At 39.3% G+C, this 13,055-nt stretch overlaps 1 protein-coding gene across 3 annotated transcripts in view; it reads left to right on the top strand.

The window, feature by feature from the left end:
* WWC3 (WWC family member 3) overlaps nucleotides 1-13,055 on the top strand; it is a 55,674-nt gene that overhangs the window by 40,015 nt on the left and 2,604 nt on the right. For 2 of the 3 annotated variants that reach the window (XM_015886921.2, XM_015886906.2), the window contains exons 13-21: nucleotides 212-298; nucleotides 2,856-3,048; nucleotides 4,460-4,627; nucleotides 5,296-5,447; nucleotides 6,153-6,312; nucleotides 7,702-7,866; nucleotides 9,218-9,310; nucleotides 11,143-11,373; nucleotides 12,044-12,171. In XM_015886921.2, coding sequence (XP_015742407.1) covers nucleotides 212-298; nucleotides 2,856-3,048; nucleotides 4,460-4,627; nucleotides 5,296-5,447; nucleotides 6,153-6,312; nucleotides 7,702-7,866; nucleotides 9,218-9,310; nucleotides 11,143-11,373; nucleotides 12,044-12,171 — 1,377 coding nt within the window. The remainder of the gene's footprint in view (nucleotides 1-211; nucleotides 299-2,855; nucleotides 3,049-4,459; nucleotides 4,628-5,295; nucleotides 5,448-6,152; nucleotides 6,313-7,701; nucleotides 7,867-9,217; nucleotides 9,311-11,142; nucleotides 11,374-12,043; nucleotides 12,172-13,055) is intronic. The other variant, XM_015886914.2, reaches the window with a different exon arrangement.

Raw genomic sequence — 13,055 nt, 5'->3', positions numbered from 1 at the left:
AGGCAGTGTTCTTTTACACCTGAATAATGTTAAGTTCTCTTTGTTCTGATAAGTGATACCCTTAAATGCTTTTGATTCAGGCTGATTTGTACAAGCTATTCATTTGACTGCAAAAGGCATTTTTGTATTCGTAAAGTCCTGATCGTAATTTTTGTCTGTATTTCTTAGGAAACGTATTAATGGTGACTAACATAGGAAATTTATTTTTCAGGCATGACAGTGGAAGCGAATGTCTCTTAGTCCATGTTCTACAACTGAAGAACTTTACAAGTCTAGTTGTTAAGGAAAACTGCAAAATGTAAGCTTACATTTTACCAAAAACCATTGCTTTTGTTTGCTTTTATGCAAAGTTAAACCATTATGGCATATCTTAATTTACATGGGGAAGGGGATAAGCGTCCTTTTTATGGAACACTATGTATATATATTTATATTATATATAAAAATAAAAAAGTATATATTTATAGATATATAAGTATCTGAGGTGTGGGGGGCAAAGTGGCGAGGCCAGACTCTTTTCAGCAGTGTGTGGAGACAGGACAAGGGGAAACAGCCAGAAATTGGAGCACAGGAAGTTCCTCACAGATGTGCGCAAGAACTTCTTTACGGTGAGGGTGATGGAGCACTGGAACAGGCTGCCCAGGGGGGCTGTGCAGTCTCCTTCTCTAGAAATATTCCAAGACCCGCCTTGACACCTATCTGTGTGACCTGGTGTAGGGAACCTGCTTTGGCAGGGGGGTTGGACTTAATGATCTCTGGAAATCCCTTCCAACCCCTACAATTCTGTGATTCTGTGAAAGCCAACCTCTGTCCTAATGGTGAGGCAGCAGATATAGTTCCCAATGACATATGCTTTAATGTATTTATTATATGCAAGAAAGATTTTTGAAGGACACAGGTCATTCTATTGCCTCATGACTTCTGTACAAAAAATTATCTACAATATTCATAGTGTTCTAGAAATGCTTCCTATAAAACTTATCTACAATCTGTTTATGATATATCATGGCATAAGCTTAATGTGATTTTCTTAAATTCCTGAGGTAACTTCTGTAATAATAAGTTATAGACCTTGTTTTTTATCTGGAAAAAATAGTAAATAAATAATTAAGTAAATATAAAATACAAGACCTCTACAGGTTTATGTAGCCATGGCAATATTCCTGGAATACCTATGAGGCATCTTCTGAAAATAATTTTAACACAAACTGTTTGTACTGACTCTCAGCTAGCATTTTTTTTTTAACTTCTGGCTGCATTTACTGCTGCTTCAGATTCCATATCACAGAGAGCATTCCTTAGTTTATTTTAATAAGGATTTTCTAAATGTTGCCATAAAACGCAGTTCAATCTAGTGATGTGTCTTAATATATTTTAAAGGAATATGAAATTTGTGGAAATTTATATCTGGGAGAAGTTGCTTTAAAACTGTGGAAAACGGAGTTGTGGTAATGTTGTTGTATTGTAAAATGGGTCATTAAGTGGGAGTTCTTAAATTGACATCTGTCTCACAGAGCGAGCTGATCTTTGTTCAGAAAGCTTGACCTTGCAAATGTTGCAGACTTGGAGTGGAAATTTTTCATGTAGGTCAGTGCATTAGTGGCAGTTCTTTGTGTTCAGTACGAGCACTAGGGCATGCTGAAGGGGAAAAGTTTGAGTATTGAGTAGTGCTCAACCATGTTGCCTCATGGTTAGAAAAAGAAATGAATGTCATCTGAAGAAAATCAAATCTAGTCACCAAGGAAAGGAATGATTCCAGGGGGTTTGTTGCACATTGTCATCAAGGCAGTCAGGCATTTAAGTGACACTAAAACAAAAAGCAGCTCTGTTTCTCATCCTTCTCTTGGGCTGGAATCTGGAAATTCTGTGTCTGCAGGATAAACTTATTGATTTGACTTGTCAAAAAAAAGAACAGTTGATCTTGGCAAGACCAGAAGCTTTTTAGCCAGTTTAACGAGCTCCTCCATGCATCTGTATGTCCATTGAAACTGGATTGCTTAAGGGGTGGGGGTGGGGGGTGGGGAGTTTACCTGCAGCAAGTGATGAGCAGAGGAGCTGGTTCACTTCCATTTTATGACATGAGCCAGTTTAGCTTAACTGGTTCCCCACACTCCAGCTGTACAGTTCCACCATAATGAGTTCTATCAGTTGTCTTCTAACACTTACATGTCTGCCAGTGTCACCCCCTCTGCTTTTGGCATAAGAGTTCGTGCAGTGGTGTAGTCAATTGGCAATCAGAACGAGGAGAAAGCAAACAGTTTTTAAGTTGGTGTGTTGCCTTTTGTCAGATTGAAATGGTTGCAGACTTTGATTTTGTTATGGAACCTAAAATGGGATGATATCAGATATGTAAACTGGCTTTTTTAAGGTGATGTGGATTCCTTTGCTGCCATTGAGTGCTGAACTTCTTGGGTGGAGGAGGAAGGTGTGCTTAGTGGATGGAGACAAGAAATAGAGGAGCAATTCAGTTGCTTAAACACAGATATATGTTTCCACTCAAAACCTCATGGCATAGCACCTGGCCTCCAGCTGCTGCCCGTCAGGAAGGCTGTAGCTCTCCCACAGATCTTATGTCATAGTTGCTAGCCCCATGTAGATGCCTTGGATACCTCAGGGCATCTCAAGTGGCACTTCGTGACTGTGCTTAATCACCAAGTTAGAGAAAAGTTGGTTTTAGAGAAAGATATGTTTTCCAAATGAGCTTTGCTCTGTTCCCTGTAACAGAGATCCCAAAGCAGGTTCTTAATACAGAAGTTATGCAGGTGTTTTCATGTAGCTTGATTTTCAGAAATGCAAAATACCTGAAAATATCTTTTTATCTGAACTGTTCTATTTGTCTATTTTGCTCTTCCTAGTCATGTGAGAGTTTATTTGCCACCACTCGAGTCAGGCACGCCAACCACTTACTGCTCCAGAGCTTTGGAATTCCAAACTCCGCTAATATTTAATGAAGTTTTCCGCATCCCTGTGCATTCGAGTGTTTTGAAACTGAAATCACTTCAGCTGTACATCTGCTCAGTTGACCATCAGCAACAAGAAGAATTATTGGTAAGTGGTCCGTTTTCTTAAGTCTTGTGATATGGAAAACCAAAGTTACGATCAAAGCGTGAAGGCTCTATATTTTGTAGTAATGTGTGAAGTTTTAAGTTGGGAGTAATTGAGGCTCTTGGTTCATGTGCACCATTATGGTAATGTTATAAAAATACAAGAGAACCTTTCAAAGCATGTACCTTCTATATTACATAAAGATTTGGAAGTGATTAGCAGTAGTACTAGTAGCTTAGAATTGGAGTATTTTAAGCAGTGTTGAAAGTACTGTTATCCATACTATTAATAAAACTGTTTGTTAAATATGATATCTGTTACATTGCAGAACCATATTTAAACTTGATATATTACCTATATTCATTGCTGTGGGATTTAGTAGATGAGGAGGTGTTGCTAAATATTGGTGAGACTTTACCTGAATGCTTTCAAACTGTGCCATGCTCAAGACTTACCCTTACAGCACGGCACCGTCATTCACGCGCAATGAACCAGTATCTGTAAAACAGCTTCCTAATAAAAAGATAGCAAATACAAACTGATGGTCACTGTGTAATAGTCATGACATCAATCTTAACTTCGTTGCTTCGGTGTCAAAGTGTGAGTATGTGGGTGTTTCTTTTATAGTCTGTCAGAGCAGCTAGATATTTAGTGGAGATCTCTGTTTTATAAGTATATATAATTATAATTATAATTATTTATATATATATATATATATACACACCCACCCACGCTATATATATATACTCTATATACTCTCTATCTCTCTGTATATAGGGGTGTGTGTTTGTGTATATATATATATATATATATATAGGAAATGGTATTCCTGATTGTAGCACCCAATAACAAATGACATAAAAAGACATTCTTAATAATAAAGTGTCCCAATATGCCATTCTTTTGTTAATCTCACAGACTTCATTTTTCTGTTGTCCTTGATACGCCAGCTCAAACAGAGTGAAAGCTCATCATGGCTCAGAAATTTCTTATGTGAATGCTACTTAATGAAGTAGGCTTACTTTAAAGTTGGGAATTCTTTATCGACTTAAAGTAACGTTGTTTTATTAATACTGATTAAAGCAACTGCAGAAATGAGATGTGCAAAGTCGAGCTTTTAAACTGTTAAGGACTGTTACACTCATACCTACATCAACTGTAGTGATGTTATGTATTTTTCAGTATTAAAAAATACACACTCTCATCCTTTCTTGATAGTAAGAGGAGGCAAGAAATACAGCATCTTAGACATCATGATAAAATAGAACAAGACTGTCTCTTACTAGAGGATGCTATTCGTTTTTCATAAAGTATTATTTTTTCCATCACAAATGGAGTACTCGTTAAATGACAAGGCATCTGTCCTACTGTGTATGTTTATCTTATTGTGGTGAATGCTTTTTATTGCTTACAGGGCATTGCTCAGATAAACCTGAGTGATTTGGAGAGTTCTGGTGAGATGCAGCTTCAGTGGTATTCTGTTCAAATCTTCACTGGTTCGGATCCCCAGAGGCCAAAGAACAAACACCAATGTGAAGAAAGTATTCCCCGGTCTTCTGGAAATGCAACCACAGTTAAAACGGTATGAAAATCTGAAAAAAAAATTATCCGTTTAACTTTATTTTGACCTGATTGGTGGTTATTTGGGATCTTATCTTTGAGACACCTTGCTGTGGCAAGATCTGGATTTTAAAAGAATATTTAAAAGCTGGTTCGTGTCTGAACATGATCTTGAAATATACTGTGTGTATTTTTGTATGCACGCCTCCAGTTCAACTCACTAAGACTCATTAAAAAAATCTGCCACTGCCCTGGAAGTTGCTGCCAAGAAAGGTGGTGCAGTTTCCATCCATGGAGATTTTTCAGCATTTTGGCACTGAGTGGCCTGGTGTGACTCTATAGCTGTTCTTCCTTAGAGCAGGATGTCAGATGAAGTGACCTCCAGAGATGGACTTGGGTCCTACTCACTGGATGGTGCTCCATAGTGAGATAAAGTCTCCCAGTCCTCAAATGGTTTTGACTCCTTAGCTTGTGAGCTGCTGCTTAGTGCAACTATGAGGTGTTTACTTTTGGCCCAGTTTGTTTGAGAAATTGCATTATTTCTTAATCATTGTCATTCAAAGCTTTTTTTTTTCTTTCTTAAATATGAATATACAATGATTGTGTTTTCTGTTGTCTTCTCCGAATAATATGCATTAAATACAAGAGCTTGTACAAACAGGTTTGTCTGAAATCTAGTTTACCTTCCAGGATGCAGTGACAGCGCTGTTAGCCAGGACGACTGCCCAGCTGGAAGCAGTTGAGAGAGAGCTGGCAGAAGAGAGAGTGAAACTGGAGTACACCGAGGAGGAAATCCTGGAGATGGAGAGAAAGGAAGATCAAGCAGAAGCCATATCAGAAAGGTACAAATAGTTAAAATACCTCATCTGAAGCATGTTTAAACTACAATGATAATCTGAAATACAGTGGGAGAAGCAGCAGATTTTTGTTGAGATATGCTCCCTGTTGGTGCTGTGGGTGTAAAATGTAAAATGTCGTGTGATGATGCACAAACAGGAAAAAACCTCAGTTGAACAACTAGCTGAGTTTATAGGACTTGGAATTTGGGGGAGAGGGAAATCACTTGTTTTGAATCAAGCAGAAACATTGTTAGGGAGGCAACTGCAATGACTTGGCAGTGGCACTGTACTTTTTAACAGAGATACATGTGTATGTAGTGACATGGGAAAATGCAAAAATACGCATTGCAATGCTTGCAGAGCAAGTACGCCATACTGCTCTAATTCTTTATTAATGATACTCCTCTTTTGTTACATGAGTTGTGCTTTTCTTCGTGTTACTGATTTCTGTGATAGTTACAAAGACCGGAACGTATACTTGGAAAAAATTACAGAACCTGATTTTTTTTTCTGTCATGGAATTTAGTTGTTTTTCTGTGCATCTACAGAAACACAAGTATTAAATTCTGTATTTCTATTGCAGAAATATTCTTAATTGAGAAACTGAGGAGGAAATATACAACTATTATTTGTAACTTCATGGGTGGATTGGGTTGTTTTGGTTTGTTTTTTAATACCTACAAAATCCTTGTCATGTTCTGACTTCAGGAGTTGGCAAGCAGAATCTGTTGACAGTGGATGCAGTAATTGCACCCAGACTAGCCCTCCTTATCCGGAGCCATTTTGCGGGGATTCATTAGCTGGACACATATTTGCAACTCAAGCAGGCCAGTACAGTTCTGGAAAACTCCAGCCTCCACCAGTAAAGGTAATGAGAGAAGGCAATGAGTACGGGAACTGCCATGATGTCTGGTGCACGCTCTATATGTTACTGCTGCTTGTTGAGGTTAAGTCCAAATTGATCTGGAGAGAAAAGAAATGAGATTAGCAGTCCTGCGTGAGCACTGCCTTGATGACAGTGGTGTGTCTCTTGAGTGTCCTCTAAAGGGCTGGTGGGTTTTTTGTTTGTTTGTGTTTTGTTCTCTTGCTAGCTACTTCTGAATACAGCAGCTTTTACATTAATAGGGAGGAGAATTTTAACTGCTACCTCTGTCTAGTTTTAAATACGCACTTGCATCAATGTGTTGTGCCAGAAGAGCTTTAGATTAGACATAAGGAAAAACTTTTTCTCCCAGAGAGTGGTCAGACACTGGAATGGCTGCCCAGGGAAGTGGTGGAGTCACCATCCCTGGCAGTGTTCAAGAGACATCTGGATGAGAAGCCACAAGATACGGTTTAGTGGCTTGTGATAGCAGTGGTGATGGGAAGACTAGATGATCTTGTAGGTCCTTTCCAACCTTGTGATTCTATGATTCTATGATTTATTGCCTTGAAATTGTAACATAAAAGATCATGATGAAATTCCATTGCTCTGAGAACTTACAATTCTCAAAGGAAGAAAGATGCTTAAAGTTTTAAAACTTAGTTGCTGTTCCAGTGTTGAAAGAAATACAGCTGAGATTTTCATAACAATGTGCTGAAACGGAGGTGTTTTAAATCTTTGGTATTCAAGATATGAAACATGGAAAATAATTCTGACATGCTGAAATAAACAGTTTCATTGAAGTATAGAGAAACATGAGCTGTTTGGGTTGCCTTTAGGGATAATCCTACTTCCTGCTTAGGACTGGATTATCTTAAAGTTTTGATGCTTTGATAGAGTAGCATATCTTACCTGTACTTCCAAATAGCTTAGTGTTCTTGTGTCATTGTTTCAGCAATCTTTTATTGAAGTTTTTTTTTCTCTTGGTTTGAATTCCTGAACTTTTTAGGTTGCTTAGAGTCACGTTGCTTTTTGAAATGTGGCTTAGTTTTCTCTTTTTGTTGAGGCTGGGAGATCAGGAGGTAGCTCGGTTAATGCCCAGTTGTTAATAGTGAATGCAGTCTTTGTCTTCTGCAACTATGATTCACGTTGTAACTGCATCTTATAGTTCTTACTGTTCCAGGAAAGGCTCCTGAAAAGTAATCTTCTAATTTTGAATGACCTAATGTTAAAACTACTGAGAATGAGGTGCTTCCTTCTCTGTTCTCAGGGCTCATTAAAACTTCAGCCTAACTAACAGGGCAGATTGTTTACTTTCAGTGTTGTTGAAATAAAGGGAGAGGGGAAAAAAAGAAAAAAAATGAATAAATAAAAATTCCTTCATTGTAATTTTAGGTGGATAAGGAAACTAATACTGAGGATCTGTTTCCCGAAGAAGTTGCTATCCTTCCAAAAGAGAGAACCAGCCGCAGGCCACGGGGTTCTGCTTTTGTTCGCAGCAGCACAATTGTTCGTTCCCAGACCTTCTCACCTGGAGCACGAAGTCAATACGTTTGCAGAGTGAGTAAAGCTTAAATAGAAGACAGAAGGAGACGCCTTCACATGAGTATTTTGTGTGGTTGTGATAATTTCTCCTTAAAACTTTAATTACAAGAAACACTTTTTTTAATGATAATTAATGTTTCATTGATTATAAACATTGAGGTGGGGGGAAAAGGTCCCTTTGTTCTTGATCATTGTAAGGGTTTAAACCTGAATTTATTTCTGCTAAAATTTAAGAACCCACCGAAACTTGAATCTTAAGCTCCTTTACTTGGCAACCTGTGATGTTGAGCTAGTGATTCATTTTACGGAGTTGTTTCTCAGTATTGCAGATCACTACATCAGTACTGATTTTGCAATATTGGTGGAATGCACATGGCTTTAATTGCAGTCTTTCCTAAGTTTCTGAGAGCTTGAGTTTAAAAAAGCCTTAGTGATTTTTAAGCCAAGAATCAAGAAACTGGACATGAGCTGACAGTGTGTGCTTGCAGCCTGGAAGGCCAACTGTGTTCTGGGTTGCATTAAAAAAGGGGTGGCCAGCAGGGAGAGGGAGGTGATTGTCCCCCTCTACTCAGCACTTGTGAGGCCCCATCTGCAGTACTGCATCCAGGCCTGGGGCCCCCAGTAACAGGAACAGCGTGGACCTCTTGGAGTGGGTCCAGAGGAGGGCCACTAAGAGTTGGGCTGGAGCACCTCTCATATGAGGAAAGGTTGAGGGAGCTGGGCTTGTTTAGCTTGGAGAAGGCTCTGGGGGGACCTCATTTCAGTCTTCCAGTACTCGAAGGGAGCATTTAAACAGGAGGGGGAATGGCTGTTTATGAGTGTGGATAATGATAGGACAAGGGGGAATGGTTTTAAAATGGAGAAACAGGGGAGGTTTAGGTTAGATATTAGGAAGAAGTTTTTCACACAGAAGGTGGTGATGCACTGGCACAGGTTGCCCAAGGAGGTTGTGGATGCCCCATCCCTGGAATCATTCAAGGCCAGGCTGGATGTGGCTCTGGGCAGCCTGGTCTTGTGGCTGGTGACATTACACACAGCAGGGGGTTGAAACTAGATGATCACTGTGGTCCTTTTCAACCTAGGCCATTCTAGGTGATTCTATGAATCTTCTTGGTTTTGCCCTGTTATTTATGTTGCATACAGTGCAACTGTGAACTACTTTACATTTTCAGTATGAGCTTTATTATATATGGCTTTTTCTTAATAAATAACTAAAGGCAAACTTGTGATTGAAGATGGAAAAAAAATCATTTGTTTAAAACCACATAATTGCAGTGGTTTTGTTTTGTAATAAAACTCAAAAAAGAATCCTTATTTCTGAATGTAGATGTTAGCAAGCTTTATATTCAGTATCTTTTCTACTCAGCTGTATCGCAGTGACAGTGACAGCTCAACTCTGCCAAGGAAATCACCATTTGTCCGAAATACATTGGAGAGACGCACTCTACGGTATAAGCAGGTATGGCTGGGAAATAAGTGTTCACTGAAGTTGCTGTAACAATGTTACTTCCACACCTAAGCTTTAGATGTTTTACATGTGCGTAAGACATTACGAGTCTTCTGTAATGTAATCAATAGTGTTTCTGTTTGTTTTAGTTGTTTGTTTTGTTTTAATCTGAGAAGTAGACATAGGGAAGTAAAGTATTATTGTGATTGTTGAGGAAAGGACAAGGTGTGACAGACAAAAACTTGTTTAACTGGCACTAGATTTGTGTTGATTTAGGTGTAAACTGTTAAATTTCTAAAATCTTGTTTATGATAGAGAATGTGGTCCCACAGAAGCCTGTATGAATGATGGGAAAACATCCAGCTCCCCTGCCATGCAGCCTAGCAAACAGCAGTGTTTGAGGCCCAGCAGTAGTATGTGAGGTTTTTGGAGCAAAGCGGATCTGGGCAGGCTTAAAAGGCAGGCCTTTGAGGACTCAATGAATTTTAACAAGGCCAAGTGCAAAGTACTGCACCTGGAATGGGGTAGTCCATGTGTTCAGACTGGGAGAAGGACTCCTTGAGAAGCAGCACTGCAGAGAAGGACTTGGTAGTTCTGGTGGGTGAAAAGTTGATGTGAGCTGACAGTATGCATTTGCAGCCTGGTAAAGCCAGTTGTATCCTGGGCTGCATCGAAGGAAGAATGATCAGCAGGGATCAGAGCTGAATATCCTGTTCCACTCTGTTCTTGTGAGACCCCACCTTAAGTACTGCACCCAGGCCTGAGGGCCACAGTATAGGAAGGATGAGGAGCTGTTGGAGTGGGAAGAGCCACAGGGATGCTCAGAAGGCTGTGAAGAAAGGCTGATGGAACTGGACTAGTTCAGCCTTGAGAAGCCTCCAGGGAGACTTATTGTAGCCTTCCTTTACTTGAATAGAGCTTATAAGCAAGGAGAATGTTTGTGGGTTGGTTTGGGTTTGTTTGTTTGTTTACATGATCTGATAGTGATAGGTCAAGAGGGAATGGTATTAAAATAAAAGAGGAGAGGTTTAGATTAGGCGTTAGGAGGAAATTCTCTACTCAGACGGCTGGTAAGACACTGAAACTGGTAACCCAGTGAGATTGTGGATGCTCCATCCCTGGAGGTGCTCCAAGCCAGGCTGGATGGGGCCCTGGGCAACCTGAGCTGGTGGGGGACAGCTCTGCCCATGGCAGGGGTTGGGGCTGGGTAGACCTCAAGGTCCCTTCCAACCAAAAACATTCTCTGATTCTGATAGCTTAAGTTGTTCTTTCTCCACTCACCATACAGAGCAAGCAGGTATAGAAGGGAGTGTAGGAAGTTAATATGATGTTGATAAATTGCTTACCGTTTAGCCTAGTAAGCAGATACTGGTTTCTTGCTGGTGTATGTATGTAGACAACTGTGCCTTCCATTTTGATTCAGGATGTATTTTAAAGTAATATTGAGTAAATTCCTTTGAGGTGAATCTATTGCTGAGTTTGTTGTTTTCTAGCATCGTTATTCAGTTATGAGTTTTTCATATTGTATGCTTGCTTATTTTCACTACATAAGGGTTTAGTTTATAAACTGAAATTAATTAAATATTTATAAGCTGAAACTAGACTGTAAGGGAATATAGTAAGGTGTATTAATGGAAAAAGTTGTATACTGTACAGAAAAATACCCTTCAGCTACTTTTAACATTTCACTGTGGAGTATAAATAATCTCTCTGAATCTTTACATCAAGAAAAACTTCATGTAAACTACATAAGTAAAGTGTATGCACCATGTACCTAAAAGTATACCAGTGCACCATGTTGACAATAACGTACTGTGCATTGTATTTGAAACTTGATAACTCAGCAGTCCTGCAGATCGTCTTTGGCTGAGCTTATGGCAAGGACATCATTAGACCTGGAGCTGGATCTCCAGGCATCCAGAACTAGACAGAGACAGCTGAACGAGGAGATATGTGTCTTAAGAGAGCTGAGACAGCGTCTGGAAGATGCCCAGCTCAGGGGGCAGACAGATCTGCCCCACTGGGTCCTTCGGGATGAGCGGTTCCGAAATTTGTTGAAGGAAGCAGAGAGGCAGGTAAGCTAACATGAAGTAGCATTCAGCTTCTTTAGAAGCATTTCAAGTCAAAATTCCTTGATTGTAAGAACTTCTCTAAAGAGCCTGTTGATTTATTTATTCACTTATTCCAGCAAGTCAGATAATTCACGTTGCCTCCTATGTTCTTGAAGTTACGGCAATGAAAACGATTGCATTGGTTGTTACCCTGCTGTGTGTTTGTTTGAAGGCGGTTACTGCAGAATGTCACTTCCTTTTAGATATGTTATGGCTGCAACTTTAGCGGTTTCATTACTAAAAGAAATATTGCTCGTTTGCTATTTCACTTCTTTTAGAAGTATTTGAAATGTTCCTTAAGTATTTTTCCTCTTCTCGGGCAAAACATATCAACCAGCCATTGGATATCGGAAACAGGGTGAACCTCACTTCATTTTGAGGTCTTGCTTGAGAGAGCAATGAGCAGTAGATTATTTGAATTTAATGCATATCTTTGGAAAGAACACTAAGAAATTAAATAGTATCGTTAGTCTGCTGCATTGATGGTTCTTAGGTGTTCAGCTATTTCAGACAATGTAGTGGTGTGGTTTTACTGTGGTGATTGGAAACAGTCCACCATGTTAACCTGAGTATTTTTCTGTGTTATTTATTCACATTGTAACTATTAGCATCATATTCTTCACCTTGTTTTCAGACACGACAGACCAAATTTGAACATCACCAGGAGCAAGCAGCTGAAAAGATGCTAAAGAAAGCATCGAAAGAAATATACCAGTTGCGTGGGAAAAACCAGAAGGAGCCTATTCAGGTGCAGACTTTTAGGTGAGTGATAATGTACCCTGAAATAACATAACAACAGTTTATTACAGAAGTTAGAGCTCTCTAAAGCAGTTAGCTCAAATTTTGCGTGTCTTGAATATAACGAGTAATTTCTAGTCACGCAGTGATTTGAACACTTGAAGTTTCCTATGAATTACTTGTAGTGAAAAGAGGCGAGGTTAAGGTAAAATTATAGTGTTACAGCTCTAAAACACCTGAGGAAAGAAGTCTTCAAGTGTGTACAGCATACCTTGAGTGATTCTTTCAATTTAGCCTAGCTTCTGTTAAGTTGAAATGATCTCTCCGCTCTTCAGTTCTGTCCTATGGGCCTGAAGAGTTTGTTTAGTGTCGTGCATATACATTATTAGAGACGCTGTCTCTCTGAAAATTGCTCAATAATCCTCCAGCTTCCTTTAAGCCTTTTATTTGGGTTTTGGTTCCTGTTTCATCTGTGTTCATGTAGCATGCATGTCCTCTCTTAGATTTACTTTGTGTACAGGTATCAATATAAACAGTGTGCATTTCATAGGAAGAATTTAGCACTAATGGTTATAAATGTTTTTAGGGTAAGTGTAGGCATGGGGGGAAGATGAGCAGCAATTTTACGTGATGCTGCTTCACACAGTGTTCAGATTGCTCAGAATTTGTTTGTGAGGAATACTTAAGTAGAAAACTTGACCATTCTCTAATATTGGAAGGGGAAAGGTCTTCCTCACAGATGTGGGGAGGAATTAAGAATGGAAATTCTGGGGGTTGTTTTCAAATCATATGTTTCTGGTAATGACTGAATATATGCTCATAAAATGATGTGGGAAATTGATAAAAATGAGGTAAATTAAGTGAAGGGTAATTGATTGTATACATAACTGCGTTCAGGGGAGGGCTTC

The sequence above is a fragment of the Coturnix japonica genome, chromosome 1, assembly GCF_001577835.2.
Source record: "Coturnix japonica isolate 7356 chromosome 1, Coturnix japonica 2.1, whole genome shotgun sequence".
In the NCBI taxonomy this organism is placed as follows: Eukaryota; Metazoa; Chordata; class Aves; order Galliformes; family Phasianidae; genus Coturnix; species Coturnix japonica.
The sequence above is the reverse complement of the archived record's forward strand: the minus strand, read 5'-3'. Positions and strand labels throughout refer to the sequence as shown.